This window comes from Neophocaena asiaeorientalis, unplaced genomic scaffold (genome assembly GCF_003031525.2).
Source record: "Neophocaena asiaeorientalis asiaeorientalis breed wild unplaced genomic scaffold, Neophocaena_asiaeorientalis_V1.1 scaffold79, whole genome shotgun sequence".
In the NCBI taxonomy this organism is placed as follows: domain Eukaryota; kingdom Metazoa; phylum Chordata; class Mammalia; order Artiodactyla; family Phocoenidae; genus Neophocaena; species Neophocaena asiaeorientalis.
In genome coordinates, this window is record NW_020175402.1 from 9006823 (window position 1) to 9028896 (window position 22074).

A 22074-nucleotide genomic window follows, 5' to 3' on the forward strand; every position below is an offset into this window, starting at 1 on the left:
TTTTAAATTCCCTCTCTAAGCCCCAGTAAACTGGTCTGGAAAAGGAGATGGTTGGAATAGCTTCAGTGGTTCTCAGTGAGGAAATACCCATTACAGAATGATGACGTTTAGAGGAAGGGGCCAGGGGTTCTAGACATCTGGAAAATTTAGGATATCCCACATAATACAGAATGGTCCCGTGATCCACTTTCAAATGCCCCACTGCACATTTATAAAGATGAAAAACCTATAAAAATATCTGAGCCTAGAATCTATATCCATTTTACATACAAGCATGGTTTTAAAAAATACTTCCCAGGGGTGCAACTCAAATGAAAATCAAGGGATTTGATCTGTATAGAGAATTGCTTTTGGAAGAGCTTGTCACCAATAGCAATGCTCATAGTTTTTGAAGTGCAACACATAGCCATCAGTCTACATTTATAGCCGTGGCCTCCAGGGTGATTCTATGTGTAGATGCAAACATCTATTGCAGTCACTTCTAGGGTAATCACGCCTAAGTATTTAAAAATTTTAAATACATTTTATTGTGCATTACTTTCTTTTATTTCTTTTTTCTTTATGGGTAGGAAATTGTAATCCTAAGAATATATATAGGGCTTCCCTGGTGGCGCAGTAGTTAAGAAGCTGCCTGCCAATGCAGGGGACACGGGTTTGAGCTCTGGCCCGGGAAGATCCTAAATGCCACAGAGCAACTAAGCCCATGCGCCACAACTACTGAGCCTGTGCTGTAGAGCCCGCGAGCCGCAACTACTGAGCCCGCATGCCACAACTACTGAAGCCCGTGCACCTAGAGCCCATGCTCCACAACAAGAGAAGCCACTGCAATGAGAAGCCCATGCACCACAACGAAGAGCAGTCCCCTCGGGCTTTCCTGGTGGTGCAGTGGTTGGGAGTCCGCCTGCCGATGCAGGGGACATGGGTTCGTGCCCCCGTCCGGGAGGATCCCACGTGCCACGGAGTGGCTGGGCCCATGAGCCATGGCCGCTGGGCCTGTGCATCCGGAGCCTGTTCTCCGCAACGGGAGAGACCACAGCAGTGAGAGGCTCGCGTACCGTTAAAAAAAAAAAAGCTGCAACTACTGAGCCCACGTGCCACAACTGCTGAAGCCCGTGCGCCTAGAGCCCGTGCTCTGCAACAGGAGAGGCCACCACAATGAGAAACCCACGCACCGCAAGGAAGTGCGGCCCCCTCTCACGGCAACTAGAGAAAGCCCATGCACAGCAATGAAGACCCAATGAAACCAAAAATAAAAATAAATAAGTAAATAAATTTAAAAAAAAGAAATTAATGGAGAAAATGTTAGGAATGCATATTAAACTTAAAAGTGCATCCTGTCTGTAGCCATTACATTGTAAGCAGCACCAAAAAAATTGAAGAAATAGTCCTCCAGCATTCAGAAACTATTTTCCAGTTCCACAAAGAAGTCACATCATTGATGAATGAGTGAAGTTCTAACATAAGTCTTCACTGTTCTACTTTTGTGTCTTTAACAAAAGGGAAAATATCGACCATCATTTATGGTGGGTTTGTCAATTGCAACCATAGTTTGGCTAGGATGTAAGAGTTTGGCAAAAATCAACAAAAGCATTCTGTGAGAATTAATTGGCTATATGGAATTTATAAGAGTAATGCATATTTTATTACTTTAGAATTGTACGTTACACATCCTTTATACAGTAAAATGTATAGTAAACATGTGTATATGTATATATGTACATGTGTAGATATACACACATGTACACACAATTGATTTCCCCCCAGACATTGTTTAACCTCCTGACTACCTCAGAGGCAACAGTCTCACTCCTATGGGAATGGGCCATTGGATTTAAGGTAGTAAAGGCCTTCGATGCCGAGCGGCTGGAGGAGGCACTGAATCTGCCAAGGACGAGAGAATGACAGGGGTGGGCCTTCAAGGTCCACGGAACTCCATGCATTGAGTGATGGGGAAAGCAGCAGAGGAGAGCAACAATGAGGGGTAGTGGTTGTAACACCTTGAAGATAACTGTCTCAATCTGGTATTACCCAAGGGCAGAAGAACAATGGTCTGGACCCCTCATCTCCCACTGGCCTTTGTAGTACATGGGTCATGGGAGAATGAGCAGTTTTTGTTTCTTGAGGTTGCAGAGAAAACAGTGCCCTCAGGGGACAACTTGGTTTCAGTTAATAGTAACAGCTTCCACTTACTGAATGCAAGGGGAGTATAGCACAGTGATATAATCAGGGTTTCTGAGTTAGACATTTCAGGTTAGAATTCTAGCTCTGCCACTTACTAAATGTGTGATACTGGGCAGGGTACTTACCCTTTCTGAGCTTCCATGTCCTAATCTGTAAAATGAAGGTAATATTATCTACCACTCAATAGATAATACACTTAAAACACTACGCACAGTGCCTGGCACATGGTAAACTTTCAATAAATGTAAATACTATTTTGGCTTTGTAAGTGGAAAAGGAAGATACATAATTATATAAATACAATTATACATGGGGGTAAGGAGGGGAAAAGACATACCATATAATAATGGTTGTCCCTGGATGTCAGGACAATGAGGTTTTTCTTCTTCACATCCTCGTGTATTTCCCAAAACGTCTAAAACAAGACAATTTTGACTTTCACTTTTTTAAAAAATATTTTTTGAAGCAAGGAGTGTGCATAGGAAGAAAAATCATTAAAAAAAAAAAAAAAAGAAGACCAGTGTTATCTCAGGGCATGAGACAATAAAAGTCTTCTGCAGGATACGCAGGCCTAGCATCTGGGCAAATTATTGCAAAGGGCAGAAAAAAACACTTGCAGGGTTTAGTATTTCCACGTCATCCTTTTTCACCACTAAAAAAAACTGATAAGTTCAAAGGCTGTCTCCTCTTCTCTATTTTGTCTCATCCTGTGATTTTTAGATTTCAAGAGGATTTGCAGTAATGAATAAAGGTACTATAAATTAATCTAAACATGATTCAAATCTCTAATTTATGTATTCATTAAAATTTTACCTGCTATCAATCTTAGGGTTCCAGGTGTTAATGGCAACTCTAAGTGAAAGTCAAATATAATCATTTGCATAAAAGCATTAGAAGAGGATTGGTGTTTTCATGCAGCTGTGATCTATTCTGCACTTCTAGAGCTGAAAAAAAATGTTTCACGAAAAACATTTACCTATGCTAATCCTCATGAAATTGCAGAACACCCTCCAGTTTTCCATGTACTCAGTTACGTTTATAGCATTTTCATTACTGGAGTCACGTTTCGTATTTCCAGATTTAAAAGGCATTACAACGGTGCCCGCTTGAAAATTACGCTGATTTCCACACCATTCCTTGGATATTTGTGTTCTGCTCTGACAGGAAGATAGAGATTAACTCTACTTGTGTGAACAAATTCCTGTTTGTGTGTCTTAGCATGATTTGGGGAATATATTCCAGTTTCAAGGGGCCTAAACTTGAGGTGTCCTAAAAAATAAGTCACAGGGCTTAAGCAGAAAAGAGTTTTCAGAAAAGTGATTTATCTATGCTGAATAAAAGCTGTAGCACTGCCAGCTCAGATCCAGTTACAATTGCTAAAGCATGTCCAGGCTGGTTATCTAATGGCTCTGCAAGAATTTAGGCCACGCATTAATGCACTGAAGATAAAATCAGTTTGAAAATTTCTTAAATCAAATACCAATCCTGGAGTAATACTCTCTGTGCAGGAGAATCAGCCAACAGTAATAGGAAGCCAATTATAAACTATAAACCACTCTGCTCAAATGTCCTGGTTTGTTAGTGGTGGGGCCCATTACACACAGTTTGCACACGTTGAAGCCAGTGGCTAGACAGAACTGCTGTACACAGACACATGTGCTCCTCTCTCCCCCGCCCCCAACATTTAACATAAAGATACAGCTCAATTAATAGGTACTGAGTACAAAAACCCACAGCAACATGCTGAACATAAACATCTCACCGTTCTACTCTAGCAGTACAGTCAAGCAGTTAGCAAAGAGCAAAAGCCTATGAAGATTAAATGAGATAATGCAAGTGAAATTCTGAGTCCAGTCATACTCAGCAAAAATTGGCTAGTAATATCTCTTTGTGCCTCCATCTTCCTGACTGCCCCAACATCAAATTAGCAAAGGAGACAGAGGCCCCAACACTAAAAACACCTCTCCTGGCCTATTGCAAGCCATCAACCTACTACACATAAATGGTCTCTCAGCTTCTACTCTCTTCAATACATTCTTTCATTCATTCAACTGTTATTTATTGCATGCATAGTATAAATCAGCCACTGAGTTTACATAAAAGGTATGGCCTCTAATTTAAGGATTTCTTGAATAAGCTTTTTAAGCATAGATCTGACCGTGCAATTCTTTGTTTACCAACCTCCAGAGGCTCCCCATTGCCCAGAATAGATTCCCAACTCAAGACCGATTCAGAATGACCTTAGTGATGCCTGGACATGGACACTTTGAATAAACCACATAGTTGAGTCTGATGTTTCCTCCTGATTAAAAACAGTAAATAAACTTTCAAATTTCTTGTTATGATATGCAATACCCTCTACAATATGACTCCCATCTTCCCAGCCTCCCAAAATCCACACAATTTGGCCTCTGCCTGAATTTCACCTTCATGGGACCTCCCTGGCGGTCCAGTGGTTAAAACTCCATGCTTCCACTGCAGGGGGAGAGGCTTCGCTCCCTAGTAGAACTAAGATCCCGCATGCTGCGCGGCTCAGCCTCCTTCACCTTCCTCAGATCTTCCCTGACCATCCCATCTAACTCCACACATAACCCCAGTCACTAGCCCCCTTACCTATTTTACCTTCTTCGTAGCTTCACAATACGAACCACTATCTGAAAGTATATTACTTATGTGTACCTATTTATTCTCTATCTTCTCCACTAGAATTTAAACCCTGTAAGGGCAACATCTGTCCTATTTGCCACCATATCCTAAGTGCTTAGAATAGTGTGTAGTATGGGGCAGGTGCTCAAATACCAAGTAAATCATCACTCTTCCTATAGGTGCTATAATCACAGCACTTCACATGATATTTGTATAATCCTTTCAAGTCAAGGCCCTACTGGTTATTAAGAAACTGATTCAGGGGCTTCCCTGGTGGCACAGTGGTTAAGAATCCACCTGCCAACGCAGGGGACACAGATTCGAGCCCTGGTCTGGGAAGATCCCACATGCCGCAGAGCAACCAAGCCCATGTGCAACAACTACTGAGCCCGTGTGCCACAACTACTGAAGCCCACGTGCCTAGAGCCCGTGCTCCGCAACGAGAAGCCATCCAATGAGAAGCCCGCACACCACAACGAAGAGTAGCCCCCGTTCCCCTCAACTAGAGAACGCCAGCGAGCAGCAATGAAGACCCAACTCAGCCAAAAATAAATTTTAAAAAGTGACTCAAAGTACTTCTAACAAAGATGTGATGGTAGAAGCCTGTGGAATTTCCTTGTTTCTATTTTCTAAGGTTTTTTTTTTTATTTTAAAGTCTTAAGCGGAGAGTGAGGATGAGAAAGATGTTAAAATGTAAGAGTTTTCAAGGGGACAAAAAGAGTAAATGGGATAGAGAAACACAGTAGGATTGTCAGATGGTACTAAGGTCTACTTGAGATCATGACTTTAAACACAGAAACTGGGCTTCCCTGCTAGTGCAGTGGTTGAGAGTCCGCCTGCCGACGCAGGGGACACGGGTTCGTGCCCCAGTCCGGGAAGATCCCACATGCCGCGGAGCGGCTAGGCCCGTGAGCCATGGCCGCTGAGCCTGTGCGTCTGGAGCCTGTGCTCCGCAACGGGAGAGGCCACAACAGTGAGAGGCCCGCGTACCGCAAAAAAAAAAAAAACAACAAAACACGGAAACTGTTCCAGCAAGTTCAGTTGCGTAAGTGCAGAGAAGGCGGCATACTGAACTTAACCAAAAATGGAGTTCAGCCAGGCAAGTATAATGAAGCAACAGTTGGGGCAAAGCAATTTACTATGTAACCAATAGTAACTCTAACATTGGACCACAGAATCTAAGCTGCATAATGAAGGACATGAGGTGAGAGGATCAGTGAATTATAAGTCACATAGTTCTGTAACCACTCACTCTGTTTAAATCTACATATCTGGCTCCTCTTCTGGACTGAGGTCCTCCAAAGTGGGATCTGTGTCTTCACTTTTCATTCTTTGTACCTCACCACATGAATGTGTTATCTGGATGATGTTTTACCCATGGCTTAAAGGGAAATTTCCCACCCCCAAATCCGATATACAAACTTCCTCCTTTCTCACTGTTCTTCAAAGTGTTCAAGTAAAGTTTCAGTGCTTCATCAAAACCCTATGGTGGGCTTCCCTGGTGGCGCAGTGGTTGGGAGTCCGCCTGCCGATGCAGGGGACACGGGTTCGTGCCCCGGCCCGGGAAAATCCCACGTGCCGCGGAGCGGCTGGGCCCATGAGCCATGGCCGCTGAGCCTGCGCTCCGCGACGGGAGAGGCCACAACAGTGAGAGGGAGAGGCCCACGTACCGCAAAAAAAAAAAAAAACCTACGGTAGGACTTCCCTGGTGGCACAGTGGTTAAGAATCCAACTGCCAACGCAGGGGACACGGGTTTGAGCCCTGGTCCGAGAAGATCCCACATGCCGCGGAGCAACTAAGCCTGTGTGCCACAACTACTGAGCCTGCGCTCTAGAACCCACGAGCCACAACTACTGAACCTGCGCTCTAGAACCCACAAGCCACAACTACTAAGCCCGCCCACCGCAATTACTGAAGCCCACATGCCTAGAACCCCTGCTCCGCAATGAGAAGCCACTGCAACGAGAAGCCCCCGCACCGCAATGAAGAGTAGCCCCCGCTCGCCGCAACTAGAGAAAGCCCGTGCACAGCAACGAAGACCCAACACAGCTGTAAATAAATAAATAAATAACCCTATGGTATAGGACTTCCGTGGTGGCACAGTGGTTAAGAATCCGCCTGCTAATGCAGGGGACACGGGTTCGAGCGCCGTTCTGGGAAGATCCCATGTGCTGCGGAGCAACTAAGCCCATGTGCCACAACTACTGAGCCTGCACTCTAGAGCCCGCGTGCCACAACTACCAAAGCCTGCACACCTAGAGCCTGTGCTCTGCAACAAGAGAAGACACTGCAATGAGAAGCCCACGCACCGCAACGAAGAGCAGACCCTGCTCGACGCAACTAGAGAAAGCCCGGGCGCAGCAACGAAGACCCAACGCAGCCAAAAATAAAATAATTAAAAAAAAAAAAACCCTATGGTATAAACACATCCTTTGAAAAGAGACAAGATGCTGAATTCCTGCAGTGTTGTGTCCAAGAACTGAACCAGAAAATGAACCAGGTGTATCCCAACTACTGTTAAGTCTGCCCTTACTGAACACCTGGGAGGCATGAAATCTTCGAACTTCCCAACCTCTAATTATTTCACCTCCGAAGTAATTATTAGCGGGATCCAAAACAGGCCTTGAGAATACCAAGTTTTCTAAGAAGACATAAATGAAACTCAACCTGAGGGTGGAGAACAAACGCACAGACAAAGAGCATGTAAAATATGTTTTATTGTTCTTTAAAAGGGCTCAGGGTTTGGTTTTAAATCAGGCTGCACACCTTTCATCAGTCTGACATCTCCCTCACCATGTCAAACTGGCTTCAGCTAGCAATACTTCATTAAATCCAAAAGAAAAAAATGTTTAATTTTGAAGAAAATCCAGTTCTGAGAACAATTAACATTAGTCTGTAATTTAAAACAAAATGAGGGCTAATGTTTCATGTTGCTTTATATACCCTTCTCCTCATACAGAACCAGGAATGTAATTTTCCTAACTCAGGCAGGCACTGTTACTGGTGGATACTGCTCTCGCGCCTCTCTCTCTCTCTCTCTCTCTCTCTCACACACACACACACACACACACACACACACACTCTCACACGCTCACTCTCCCTTTCTCTCTCTCTCCCCCTCCCTCCTTCCCTCCCTCCAAACAACAAAACTCAGAGCATGTCAAAGGAAAAAGGTTTGTTCTGGTATTGATCAAAACCCTTGGAGTCAACTGTCTATCTGAGCTTAGAGGGTATGCTGTTTTGATCTTGAGCCTATGTTAAAGGAATCTACTGTCAGGTTCTGAAATAAAGAATTTTGGATAGTACCATCATTTTTCACTTTAAAATCCTAGAAACAATTTCAAAAAGCATTATTTTGTTTTGTTTTCTGGGATGGGGGAGAAGAGAATCTACAGATTTTTATTTATTTAAAAATCAAAACAACTCGGCATAGGAAATAGGCAGTTCACATAGCCAGCCAACATCTGAGGTATCATCAGTGTGAAACAAGGTCCTGGTCCATTCCTACTGGCCTAGCTGATCCTAACAAAATGGGAAGTTTATGGCTCTGCACAGCAAATTCCAACAGGACAAGATGACCGTAAGACTTTATTCAAATCCTTAGAAGCAGAGCACTATTAATCATGTAATATTCAGCTGGAGAGTGCAAGAGCCCCTGATGGTGTCCTCCAACTTGCTTTGTCAATGCAGCCTGGTCACAACTGCAAAGGAGCAGCAAAACAGCTTTTCTAGATCAGTACGCTGAACCCAGCAAAAAATCTGCAGAAATGATACTACACCACTGCACTAGCCACACAGTCCCTTTGCTACACAATGAGCTGCTCTATGTCTCTCTTCTACCCTATTATGGCCTGTGGACACATACTCACTAGGCATTGTTGGTTTTGAACCAGCAAAAAAATTTTTTTTAATCTCACAAAGAACCTAGTAAGAAAATAACAAGGCAATCAGTGGTTAAACTGAACTGTACATATAGGGGGCAGTTTGGGAAATACCCATTACAGGCATTTCTCAAGTCTAAAATATTGTATCTTTGCTGCTACTCCTTTGACTGTTCCTGAAAATTCAGAGTACAAATAAGTCCTAAAATAAAAACTTTACACTAACAGCATTCTCTGACATCATTAGACAGAAAATCAGAGTAATGCTACAGCCCACAATTCTACAAGGTGTAGAAAGTGTGCTAATGCTCTGCCTGGACATATCTTTAGTGACGGCCTGGAGTACTCCCCTTCCGAAAACAACAATCTCTGGGACATCCACTTAGCTTCATTGGTTGGAAAAGAGATGAATTCGACTCTCAGCTAAGTTCTTTGAGAGACTCCTCTTAAAATGCCATTTCCCCACAAATTTATCAAAACAAAAAAGGCTCCTGGCTACTTTGCCTAATGCTGAATAGGGTTTTCAAGAAAAGAAACTAACATGAATACCCCATCATCAGTAAAGACTAAAAAACACCTGGATCATATACTATATACGCCACTGCCTTTTTTTGTTTTTTCTTTTTTTTGGTGTTTTTTTGTTTTTTTTCCTAAAAGTGCCCAGGTGGGCTTAAGGCTGCCAGACTGCACGCACATCTACAGCAACATGGGCTTCTCCTATTTCACCTACAACTTGTATCAGGGGAAAAAAGAGGGATAGAAGAAAGTGAGAAGAAGGGAAAAATACACCGTGCCTCCCCCCCCCCCGCCCCCAAGAAAGAAAGAAATCCACAAAAGGGAGATCTATGTGCCAAGCATAATGGAAGAGTGTGCTCCCCAAACAGATGGTTCTGCAGAGGCTAATGTTCTGCTGGTTTTCCTTAGAGACCTATTTTGAGAAAGTTTAAAAAGACAGGAGATTTTGAAATAATTCAATCCTGGCAGAAATTCAAACTCCAACACTAGGAGCAAAATCATCCTTCACTAAATTAATCCTTTTTTTTCTTTCTCTTTTTCTTTTCTTAAACATTTTATTCACGTTATAGAGGGATATATTCTTTTTTGTTTGTTTTTTTCCAATCATTAGGAGAGTGGTTGAGGAGTACTGAATCCATCACTACTTTGATGACACAGTTAAGATTCCAGATTCACATTTCCAGGTACCAAGAGTTCCCTCTAAATGCCACGATCAAGTCAGCCTTCGTATACATTTCTTTCTACTGAACGCAGCAATGCCCATTGGTATCTCTGAAGCGTAATCGCATCTTAGGTCGGTATTTCTCCAGGTAAAGCAGCTGTTTGGAATTGAATGCTCCCCTTCTTTTTCTGAAAATACAAGAATGGCACACTTTATCACGTAAAAAAAGAGCTGCCTGATTCACTGAAAAGTGTATTTATGGCCTATGGCCTTTCTAACTCTACACAGCTGAAAACCAGCATATTTCCCATACAACATCACTTCTTAAGTGAAAGGGCTGAACTGAAACATGAACTTTCTGTGTGCCTTCCTAAAAGAAGAAATAGACGAATTTTCTTTGCTAACTCTCATTTGAGTCTATTAATCGTTTAATAAAGATCAGAATGGTTAATCCAGAGACATCTGACTATACTCTTCCCAATTAATATATTCTTCATATTAGAAATGGCAGCAAGTATTTAGGATAAATGAGGAAGTATTTATATGAAGCAGCAGACACAGATGGCATTCCTTGAAACATGTTATCTTCCTAGAGCTACCATACATTTCATGCCCTTTGTCACAAAGTCATTTTTTTTATTTCTTTCTCTCTCTTTTTTGTTTTTTTTAAGAAAAGGTTAGAAAGGGAAAGGGCAAGACAATAATTGCCAAAGAATTCTGGACAAAAAAAATAGCATGGCCTGTTATTCCAGACTGCTGTCAAGAGTCTGTCTGGGCACTGCCATCCTGATTCTGTGACTGAACAGGTCACTTAAGAATCCTAGGTGATTAACTGCTCCTCTATAGTTTCTTCCTTTCCTCTTTGTCACAGAGAGTTACATTTGGAAGGCATTTTGGACAGCCATTAAAAGAGGCACCACATCACTGAGACTCAGCTACCTAGCTATTCATTTTAAGGACTTCTAGATGTTCAAGTCATATACTGGACATATTCTACAATGCCCAAATTTGCCACCTAAATTAGAAAATCTTTAAATCTGGGAGCCAGTAGTGTTACTGTGAGTCTCTTTATCACTTGCCATTTTTGATATCTTCAAATAATATTTTAAGCCAAAGACAGCAGATTACCCTGTACTATGAATGGGTACTTTTTATCATTTCTTTCTCTTGTATGATTTTGCTTTGTGTGTTTTTTTTTAATTAATTAGTTATTTTATTTATTTGGCTGTGCCGGGTCTTAGTTGTGGCACGCAGGATCTTTGCTGAGGCATGCAGGATCTTTAGTTGAGGCATGAGAACTCTTAGTTATGGCAATGTGGGATCTAGTTCCCTGACCAGGGATCAAACCCGGGCCCCCTCTGCATTGGGAGCTCAGAGTCTTAGCCACTGGACCACCAGGGAAGTCCTGCTTTATGTGTTTCTGAACGTAAAACTTCATACTCACTGTCTTATAAACTGAACTGCATCTTCGTACTTCATTCCACATTCAATCAAAGCAAGTGCGACCAGCACAGGTGCCCTGCAGAGATAAACTCATTTGTAAATAACCACAGGTCTTTGGAATTAAAGGATTTTTTAAAACCCAGGATTACTTATTACCAAAAGTATGTAAAGCTTGAGCTTTCATTGTTCCTGTACACTAAAATATGATATTTTTCTACATAGTAAAAATATCTAAATCATTACAGCTTCTATGGTATTTTCTATTTTTAGTAAAGTACAAAATTCTAAACCTTTATTACGAGATCTTTACTCTTTAAAACATCATCACATTATATCTCAAATTTTCACATCATTTTATGTCACCAAAAATCCACTGATCTTTAACTATTATCATAGTAAATGACCAAATGGATTATCTTGAGTGTCTCAGAATTTTTGTTACAAATCAATTTTAATATCATCTCTTCATCAAATACTAAAGAGGTGCTAGACTTCCTCAACAAAATCCTTTCCATGAGCTAGGAGAGTGGCAGAGAATTCGTTATTAGGAATTGCTTTCTATACATATATTAATATAACAAAGGAAATGATGTTTATAATAAGCCCATTATAAGGCACTAACTTTGGACTGACTACCTAACTAGGATAGCTATTAGTTTAAAAAACTGCCCCAAATCAGGATAAGGACTAGAGACGTCTGACCCTGAAGAAGAACTGTACAACACTAAACTGCAAAAAAGGAAAATAGCAAACGAAAGGGTTGAGCAGAGGTAACAGCCTGAGTCACCACCACCTTGAGGCAACAGCAGCTTGCATTAATGTTTGGAGTCAAAGTGCACATTATAAATTGACATTTAATCTACTGTTGATGAGTGTTGCAACACCATTCCATGCAGTGCTCAAGGAAAAAGATTTTAAAACCAAAGTCAACTTTCATTCTCCATACATTTTCTCTCAAGAATTTAAGGTTCAACCATCTGCTCTTCATCTATTAACTTCCATTCATCTCAATCTAAAATTAATCATGTACAGATTCTTCAAATCTAAAATTATTTTAACTTTGTTGCCCATTTCAAACACCTAAAACTTTGATTACTGGAAATGGAGAAACTAAATTAAGACTGTATTTTTGGCTCAAAGATAATTACATTAAACCAGTTCCAAAACAACTTATGAACCACCACCCACTAAACCCAGACTCAGACAATGAAACATAAAAAGTTATTCTGAGAAATCATTACACCAGCTTTTGCTCTCATTTCCTTTCAGGCAACTTAATATTTAGCGTAATAAATGCAGTTTCTCTCAAAGTGAAATTTTTGATAATGAATTCACAGACAAAAGGGGAAGAACTTACCTTCCCAGTCCTGCAACACAATGCACTGCAACACAGCAACCTGGCTCTTCACGAAATTTGGTTTTTAGTAGGTTTAGCCAATCGTCAACTATCTGATTAGGGGGTGGCGCTCCATCGTCAAAAGGCCAATCCTGGGAGGAAAAGGTCTTTTACATTAAATTGATATTTTCTCCAGAATTAACATCCTAATGCACAACAGCTGCATACACAGGGCAGGCCTAATTGCACTAACTGTTCTACATGTACCGATTTTTTTTTAATAAACGTATGTATGTATGTACGTATGTATGTATTTATTGCTGCATTGGGTCTTTGTTGCTGCACGCGGGCTCTCTCTAGTTGCAGCAAGCGGGGGCTACTCTTTGTTGCGGTGCGTGGGCTTCTCGTTGCCGTGGCCTCTCCCGTTGCAGTGCATGGGCTCTAGGCTCACGGGCTTAAGTAGCTGTGGTGCGCAGACTCAGTAGTTGTGGCACACGGGCTTAGTTGCTCCACTGCATGTGGGATCTTCCCAGACCAGGGCTCGAATCTGTGTCCCCTGCACTGGCAGGCAGATTCTCAACCACTGTACCACCAGGGAAGCCCCATGTACCTATACTTAACCACACAATTCTGATCACTTCTGAAAAATGATCCAAGATCAAAATTCAAGTGTGCCAACTTAGCCTTCTCAATGAAGCATACATAACCAGCATCATAAGCCTCAAACTTTTTCTTTGGAAATCTCTCTTATCACAAGAGTGATAAGAGGTTAGCATTCTTCAAATATTTTATCTGAATAGAACAGTAATTAGACATAATAGAAAAAACTAAAATTAAAATCAAGACAAAGTAAGAGAGGACACACCACCTGTCAATAAGATTTAGAAGTCCATTTTGGCAAAGTATACCACTGGTATCTCATTGGTCTCTACGAATATAAATATTTTTGAGGATTATCCCCAAATAGCTCTAAGTTATGATGTCTTTTCTTTAAAGACTCTGATAATTAATTTCCAACAGATCATAATAGAAACATACTACCATCTTTGTGCTTACATATGTATTTTTTTTAAAGTCAAGCAGCAAATATTTTTAAAGCTCGGCCTAAATTATACACACCCCATTTTACAAGTATAGTGCCACATGATATGATCCTGAGGAAATGAAAACCATTTTCTCAAGTATTCCCTTCTCTTTTTATATTCATTGATTTGGGTTGTTTTTCAATTAAGAGCAACCCCATGTGCATTCACAATACAGGCAGGGATTTATCTTCCTTGTTACCTCGCACAAGGTCCTGAGAAACCAACACAAGTCATTTTGAAGAAAGCGGGGAAGGGACATTCACATATTGCAGCATACCCTCTGTCCCATCTAACTTCAAGGACAGAAATGCAAAGACACTGGGAATGTTTTTTTTTAACAATACTGTTCTAATGAGACTGGATAAGGACACTTTAAAACATTAGAGAAGGAAAAAGGGAAAAGTGACAGAGCACTAAACTGACCGTGCACTCATGACTGGCACCACTAGAACACCTCATGGAGCCCATTAGCCATGGTAGCACATGTTTGTCAACTACGCCCCATAATTAAAGGGCTGTCAATGTTATCATTATAAATGTCACTACAGAGTTTAACTGTAAATAGCAGTAAAACTAGTAAGTACCTTAGTCAAGAGCTTACTTCCTCTAAGACTCCCTAAAATGCATCTAGTTAAGAAACAATAATATGAAACATGCTTTACTTACTCATACAAGCAGTTTCTATCCAAAAAAATCACTAAAGCAGCAATTTAGAAGCATCTGAACTTCAAGCTGACATGGCTGAAACCACCATTAGTCTTTTCCAATGTGCTTCTGATTTACAAGAACATTGGTCAAAGGGTTGAAAGGTCTCACTTTGGGAATATCCTCTTATAAGGTGTTCCAAACCCTCTTCACCTAGCAAAAGTAAATTAGCAATCCAACTTAAACTAAAATGTCTGCCTAGGCATTAGGGAGAAGGGAGGGATGAATAGGTGGAGCACAGAAGATTTCTAGGGTCATGAAACAACTCTGTATGATACTATAGTGCTGGATACATGTCATTATGTATTGGTCAAAACCCCTAGAATATACAAGAGCAAACTCTAATGTAAATTATAGACTTTGGGCGATGATGATGTATCAGTGTAGGTTCATCAGCTGTTAACAAGTGTACCACTCTGGTGGGGGATGTTGATTACGGGGGAAGCTATGCATGGGTAGGGTCAGGGCATATATGGGAAATCTCTGTACCTTCTGTTCAGTTGTGCTGTGAACCTAAAATTGTTCTAAAAAATAAAGTTTATTTAAAAATTTTTTTTTTAAATTCTGCCTAGGAAAAAAAAAGAAATTCCAAGCTTAATTCTAAATATCCTTGGTTTTTTTCCAGCTTTAGTTAGACCTTTAATTTTATCTGATCACAGCTCTTTAAAACAAAACAAAAGCCTAGATTTAAAGGCCTGGAATAAATCCCAGATCTACCATTATCTTCTACTAACTACTTCAAGTTCTTTAGTTCATTTCTAGTTCATAAAGGTGTTTACCAACATTACTGATTCAAACAGACTACAGTCAATCTGCAGTTCATTTTCTCACCCTGCCAACTGTCAAGACAAACTGATTTCTCATCTACTCTCTAAAGAACATACAATACAGGAAAAGGAACTTGTATTTGGTTTAATTTCAGAACTTAAAATTCTGTTTTTATTTTTTTAAACACAGGGCTACATTTTATACATGTTTATACTTATCCCCAGTGATTTCCAGCCAGGGGACCTTAAAATCATTTAGAAATAGGAATGCAAGCAAAGTATTATTACCATGCCATACTATTAAAATACATTTTAAAAAACATAATGTTTGGCTATTTGATTTTTGTGTTTTCACCAATGTGTAAGTGAGGAAACTTTATGTACCAGATGTGAGACAACTGCCTTACCAACAGGACATTTATTTTCTTTGCATCAACTGCCTTCTCAACTACTAACCAACGCAGTAAAGACTACAGAACTAACTCTCAGTAAAAAATAGGCACATAGGGGCTTCCCTGGTGGCGCAGTGGTTGAGAGTCCGCCTGCCAATGCAGGGGACGCGGGTTCGTGCCCCAGTCTGGGAAGATCCCACATGCCGCGGAGCGGCTGGGCCCGTGAGCCATGGCTGCTGAGCCTGCGCGTCCAGAGCCTGTGCTCCGCAACGGGAGAGGCCACAACGGGGAGAGGCACGTGTACCGCAAAAAAAAAAGAATGTCTGATGGAAACTACTTTCAGTTATATTCAAACCAGTAGCCTAGAAACAAAAGCTAAATATCACATTAATTTCCTAGAGAAAAAAAAATGAAATTTCCATTTTCTTGAAATAAGTGTGCACTAAATTTTGCCTTTTTTGTTGAAAATACTCTGCATCTGTAGACTTCAAGCACATAAATGAACAAAACTGCCAATCCAAAGGAATTTTAACAGATTGCTATGATTACTGTATCTCCTGTAAGTTTAAAAAGCAAACTATGAGTGCCAAGTTTTAAAAATATCTATGTTTGGGGCTTCCTTGGTGGCGCAGTGGTTGAGAGTCCACCTGCCGATGCAGGGGACACGGGTTCGTGCCCCGGTCCGGGAAGATCCCACATGCCGCAGAGCTGCTGGGCCCGTGAGCCATGGCCGGAGCCTGTGCTCTGCAACGGGAGAGGCCACAACAGTGAGAGGCCCGCGTACCGGGGAAAAAAAAAAAAAAAAAAAAATCTATGTTTGAAAGGTACAACTTGTTTGTAGTGAAAAATTAAAACACTACACACTCACTAGAACGTGGATTCCTTCTTTTTCAACTGGTGCTTTATCATATGTAGCATCACAAACTCGAACCAAAGTTGTCACTCCATACTTCTTAAGTTCCTTTAAAGAAAAACAAATATAAGGAAACTTGTTTTTAGAATCTGCAATGAAAGCTTTAAAAATATACTCTTATAAACTGAAACGAGACCTCATTCTCAGACAAAGATCAAAATCATTCTCGTTGTAACAACATATACAATAGACATTCTTGCATTCAAAGTGGAAGCATCAATAAGGCCCACCTTTGTAAGGGGCAATTTGGTAGCATTAATGCAAAAACTTTAAAAACACACACACACTTTGACCTAGAAATTCTACTTCTGGGAATTTATACTAAAGAAATAATTAAAGATATACACAAAGATTTAGGTACCAGCATGTTTAACACAGGTTGTTTGGGATGGTATAAAGACAGAAACATTAATGGTCCAAAAACAGGTGAATGGTTAAGAAAGTATAGCACATCCATACAGAATACTATGACAGCTATAAAAATAATACTAAGGAGGTTGGGGGAAATTTTTCTATAATACACAGTGTGATCCTATCTATATGTATATTTATAAATATATACATAAATATAGAAAAAACCATCTAGACACCAGGTATTAACAGTATTTTTAAATTGTCTTTTGCTTATCTGTAACTTCTCATTTTTATGTACTAAGTACATATTGCTTTTTATAATTTAAAGAAACAAAAGCAATTTTGAAATTAAGATTAAATAGTGGTATTATATTACAAAGTCAAGTAACACACAATTACAGCCAGAAGTCTTGCTCCTTTAGAAGTTTTCCTACAGTAATGCCTAATCCAGTCACTAACTAACTTCAAGAGGCCACCGACATCTTTTTATAGCTGCAGGAGTCTATGACCAAGGAATCCACAGGCTGAAAATAGTATCATGTAATTCAGCCAGGCTTAAAGGTGACTGAACAACCAGAGGGCATACCGGCCTGGAATTAACTTGTACACTGTGTACACAAAGTTAAGAAGCTCAGAGAATTAAAAATATAAATAAGCAGAACAGTGATATCCTACAAGAAGTGTCCATCATCTGGTTATCTAAAGAGAAAAGTTATTTTAATTGCTAAAGGACTTTATTATTCACAGAAACGCCTTCTCATAAAACAGACTCAGGAAAGTTGTTAATGTTATATAATGAGTCAGAAATTTTTTTAAATTTCAAAATACAAATAAAATCCCATTAAAATGAACTCCACAGTAGCTGTTCATTGAAAGTTTCCAGTAGAAAATTTTTATGGTAAATATTTGTGACCTTCAGCAAGTCAAAACCTCTTCTGAACTCAGTTTTGCCATTTGTAAAGTGAGAGAGGTAGATTTAGAATCCCTAGGAGTTCATCTAGCTCTCTAAGTCTACTCCACAAATACATCAACAGAAATCATTGAGACTGAACAATCTGAGAATGATTAAAAAGCTTACATTCAAATGCCTGTTGAATAAAGTACAAAATGTTTCTCTACTACTACCAATAGAAAAAATGCAGGATCTGACATAAAAATGCGACCTATAATACCTTTCCTTCCCCTAAATTTCCGGACCCTTGAATAATGTGGTTCCTACTGCTAAGTAGTTCTAGGGTAGCTTTTCATCAAAAGTGGTTAGGGCATTTTAGGAAGAAATGGGTTTTAGTGTCAGAGATAGTTCTACCACATACTGTGTGCCTTCAGGCAAATTACTAAACCACTCTGAACCTCAGTTTCCTCATCTGTAAGGGAAATAATGGTACTTATACCTCATAGGGTTATTGTGAGGAGTAAATGATATAATGCATAAAACTGCTTATTGTAATGCTGGGTACGTACTAAGTATTCAATAAATGTTAATTAGCTTTATTATTGAAACTGTAACAAAAGAACTGCTAATAATGTTCAAAGGAAAAAACACAGTACTAGACAATCTCTAAGATCTCCTCAAATTCCATAAATGTTCTTTTAAAAATCTGTTTTAACTAATTCAACTCAATTCAAACAAAGACTGGTAAGATCCACAGGATCCATATCATCCATACTCCAATCACAGAAATAAATGGCTTTGTGGTATAAGATTTCTTTACAGTGGTGTTAATTTTTAACAGGATTTTACCTATAAATCAATCCAAAAAGTAGACCATGCTACAATCTTACCTCTGTGAACTTGTTGAGGGTAGCATTGGTAGGGTTGTGGGTTATCAGAAAACGCATGTTCTCATAGGAGATCTCCACAGGGGCTGGACGGTTCATTATGGCAAATAAAAAGTGTGAGCGTGCGTGTGTGAGTGTGATGGGGAAAATGAAAAAAAAAAATCAATAAATCTTGAAATGTTTCACAGCAGAAAACATTAAAAAGACCACTAAAATGCCTATTATCGATCAGTGTTTTCTCTACTCAACTTGTTTATTCTTTAAGAAGCTTCTCCCTTCAAGATAAGCAGAAGTATTTAGAATCCACTTGAATCCAAATTCAATTTGGGCCTCAATGTCTGCTGATGGATACCTTCGGACTCCAAAAAAATCCAACTACATACGAAACTTAAGCAGCCTTTACTACATTTAGGCACTAGTGAGACAAGTTAAAAGAGTAGGTCGCTTTCCACTTTTGTTTACTTGATGCTTAATTTTACTGGAGTCATTAAAAGATATATGCTTGCAATAAAAAAAAAAAAAAAAAAGCCAACTATTTCTGAGGCCAGTCTCGGTGTCCAGAGTCTTCAAGGCAATGTTAATTATGGCACATAGAACCTCCAAGCTCACTTGTCAGCGGAAATGCTGTGCTGAGCCTGGCAGAAGTCTGCCCTCACACTCAGAATCGCCATAAATGTGCAACGTATATTCCAACGAAAAACCTGGAGGAGACAATCATAAAGAAAATGAACTGGAGGTGACAGCAAACACAATGCCCAAAAGTCAAGAATACATTCTTTATGAGCCCAAAGACATCTGAAATGGCACCACTTCTAAACTACTGCCATCTACCAAGAATAGGACAGAAGTACATACCAAGAGTTTTAAAAGTCAGAGATTTAAGTTAAGTATGTCTTGGGACTTCCCTGGCTATCCAGTGGTTAAGACTCCGAGCTCTCAATGCAGGGGGCCTGGGTTCCATCCCTGGTCAGGGAACTAGATCCCACAAGCATGCTGCAACTAAGAGTGCGCATGCCACGACTAAGGAGCCCTCAAGCCACAACTAAGGAGCCTGCCTGCCACAGCGAGGACCCAGCACAACCCAATAAATAAATAAAATAAAATAAATACTAAAAAAAATAAATAAAAGACACCGTGCTCCCACTGCCGGGGGTGCAGGTTTGATCCCTGGTAAGGAAATTAAGATCCCACATGCCGCATGGTGCAGCCAAAAAAAAAGTTAAATATGTCTTCCTTTTTTCAAAACGAGGCTCAATAAAGTTCTATACTAATAAGATTATTTCTAACTCAAGTCATTTTAAAATGAATTTTTGGGCTTCCCTGGTGGCGCAGTGGTTAAGAATCCGCCTGCCAATGCAGGGGACACGGGTTCGAGCCCTGGTCCGGGAAGATCCCACATGCCGCGGGGCAACTGGGCCCGTGAGCCACAACTACTGAGCCTGCGCGTCTGGAGCCTGCGCTCCACAACGAGAGGCCGCGACAGTGAGAGGCCCGCGCACCGCGATGAAGAGTGGGCCCTGCTCGCTGCAACTAGCGAAAGCCCTCGCATAGAAACGAAGACCCAACACAGCCAAAAATAAATAAATAAATAAATGTTTAAAAAAAAATAAAAATAAAATAAAATAAAATAAAATGAATTTTTAAAATCATTTAAAATCATTTTTAAATCATTAAAAGATACTTAAAACTTCACTCCATGGACTCTTTTATAAAGTTCACATCAAATGATCTCCTTATTTTTCTGCTTTGATGTTAACTATCTTTGGTTAAAATTATATCTGTAAATGAAGGCTATTTACCAAAATTCCACTTTGAGGATTTAATTCTTTCAATCCAAAATATATGCATTGGCCCCATTTATGATATCAGTTCATAAAGTTCATATGATACCAGTTATCTTCTTTTCCTCACAACTCTAAGTAGTTTTTAACTACCTATGATGAATGAGGAAAGAGGATCAGAAAAGTGACTTGTCTAAGGTGAATGAATTAGCTAGGCCCAAATTCAGACTCTTCTGAAAAGTCCTGTATTTTTTCCCAAGGTACCACAATTCCAGCTGACTCAGCTAATATATAAATCCCATTCTCTCATTTCTAGTCCAATTTATCTTTTTATTATTTCTCACATCACTACCTCAAGAGTATAAAAGCATCCAAAGGTTAATGATTCACACAGCAGTCTCCTGCCCAAATATTAATTCCTACCAAAACAAGGCAAGAAGAGAAGTGGCAGAATTTTTGAAACACAGTAATCTGTATAGCTGGCTCAGTCAGAGTCTCAACATAATCATAAGTTCCTCTGGAAATAGGGACGAGGTCTAAGTTCTTCTACTTGCCTCTTCCCTAAGCCACCAATAAATGCTTATTTAGAACTCTAAAAAAGATGACTGTAACCAGACAAATGAAAGATAATGACTACAGAGGCACCTGCAGGAAGAAACTGAAAGAGGTAAGAACAAACCTAAGCCTCAAACTTTCAAGCCTAATCTTCTATCTTCAAGTCTTCTTTTTATGATATTCTTAATGGCATTTTATTTTGTAAATTATATACTTCTGATTATATTACCATAGACACAAGCTCAAAACTAAAACATTCCTAAAATATGAGACAGACACAAGAAATTCAAAATGGCATTGTAAGAACTTCAATACCTCAGCATAATGAGTTATCCACTACAGTAAACACACAAAACTTCTACATTCAAACTAACAAAAACATAATACACACCATCCCCCTTCCTAACTCATAATCTAACTCATAATTCTAACTGTAACCCTAAAACGCAGCCACTTTAGATCACACATTTCACAGAGTACTCCTTGTACAGTCAAGGAATTTTAAAGCTGGCAGAAACTTAAGAGATCAAATACACTGACCTTTAAAAAAAAAAGATGCTGTTTGGGATCCAGAGAGATTACAAAGACTTAAGACCACACTGCTAATTAGCAGCAGATCAAGGACAAGAACCCAGGTCTTATTTTCCCTCCAATTTTGACTAATGGAGGTATCCACATATTTTTCAAGTCATAATCTTATTCATGACAGTGTAACTTTTCTTCAAATATTTGGTTGGATGTTCATTTGCAACTCTGTGACCTTATAATAAGGGAAGAAAAGACTATTAAAATAACTACTCAAAGAACAACCGTTTGCGTGCAATGCAGAGCAAAACACAAGGAAATTCTAACCTGTTTGAATCCCTTCGGTTTAATGCTGTTATGGCAGCTAATATGTGTGTCAGCTGAGAAAGGCACTGAAAGACCAGCATTGTAGTGACAGCCAGGCTTAAAAGGTTACAGCTCTAGCATTAAGTTTTCTACCCAGTCATCAGTGTTTGTCTTCTCAGAAAACAGAACAACCTTTATCCCATCTTATTCCTCCAAGCTCAGTTTGGAAGGACCACTCCCAGGGATA

At 39.9% G+C, this 22074-nt stretch overlaps 1 protein-coding gene across 1 annotated transcript; it reads right to left on the reverse strand.

Annotated features, from left to right (window-relative positions):
- Window positions 1-7525: 7525 nt before the first annotated feature.
- PTP4A2 (protein tyrosine phosphatase 4A2) lies at window positions 7526-21551 on the reverse strand. Its single transcript, XM_024766677.1, has 6 exons — window positions 21537-21551; window positions 18664-19361; window positions 16483-16575; window positions 12687-12817; window positions 11331-11405; window positions 7526-10074 (listed from the first exon to the last, which is right to left on the reverse strand). The coding sequence occupies exons 2-6, from the start codon at window positions 18757-18759 to the stop codon at window positions 9966-9968; spliced, it is 504 nt and encodes a 167-aa protein (XP_024622445.1). The 5' UTR covers window positions 18760-19361; window positions 21537-21551; the 3' UTR covers window positions 7526-9965.
- Window positions 21552-22074: the final 523 nt, after the last annotated feature.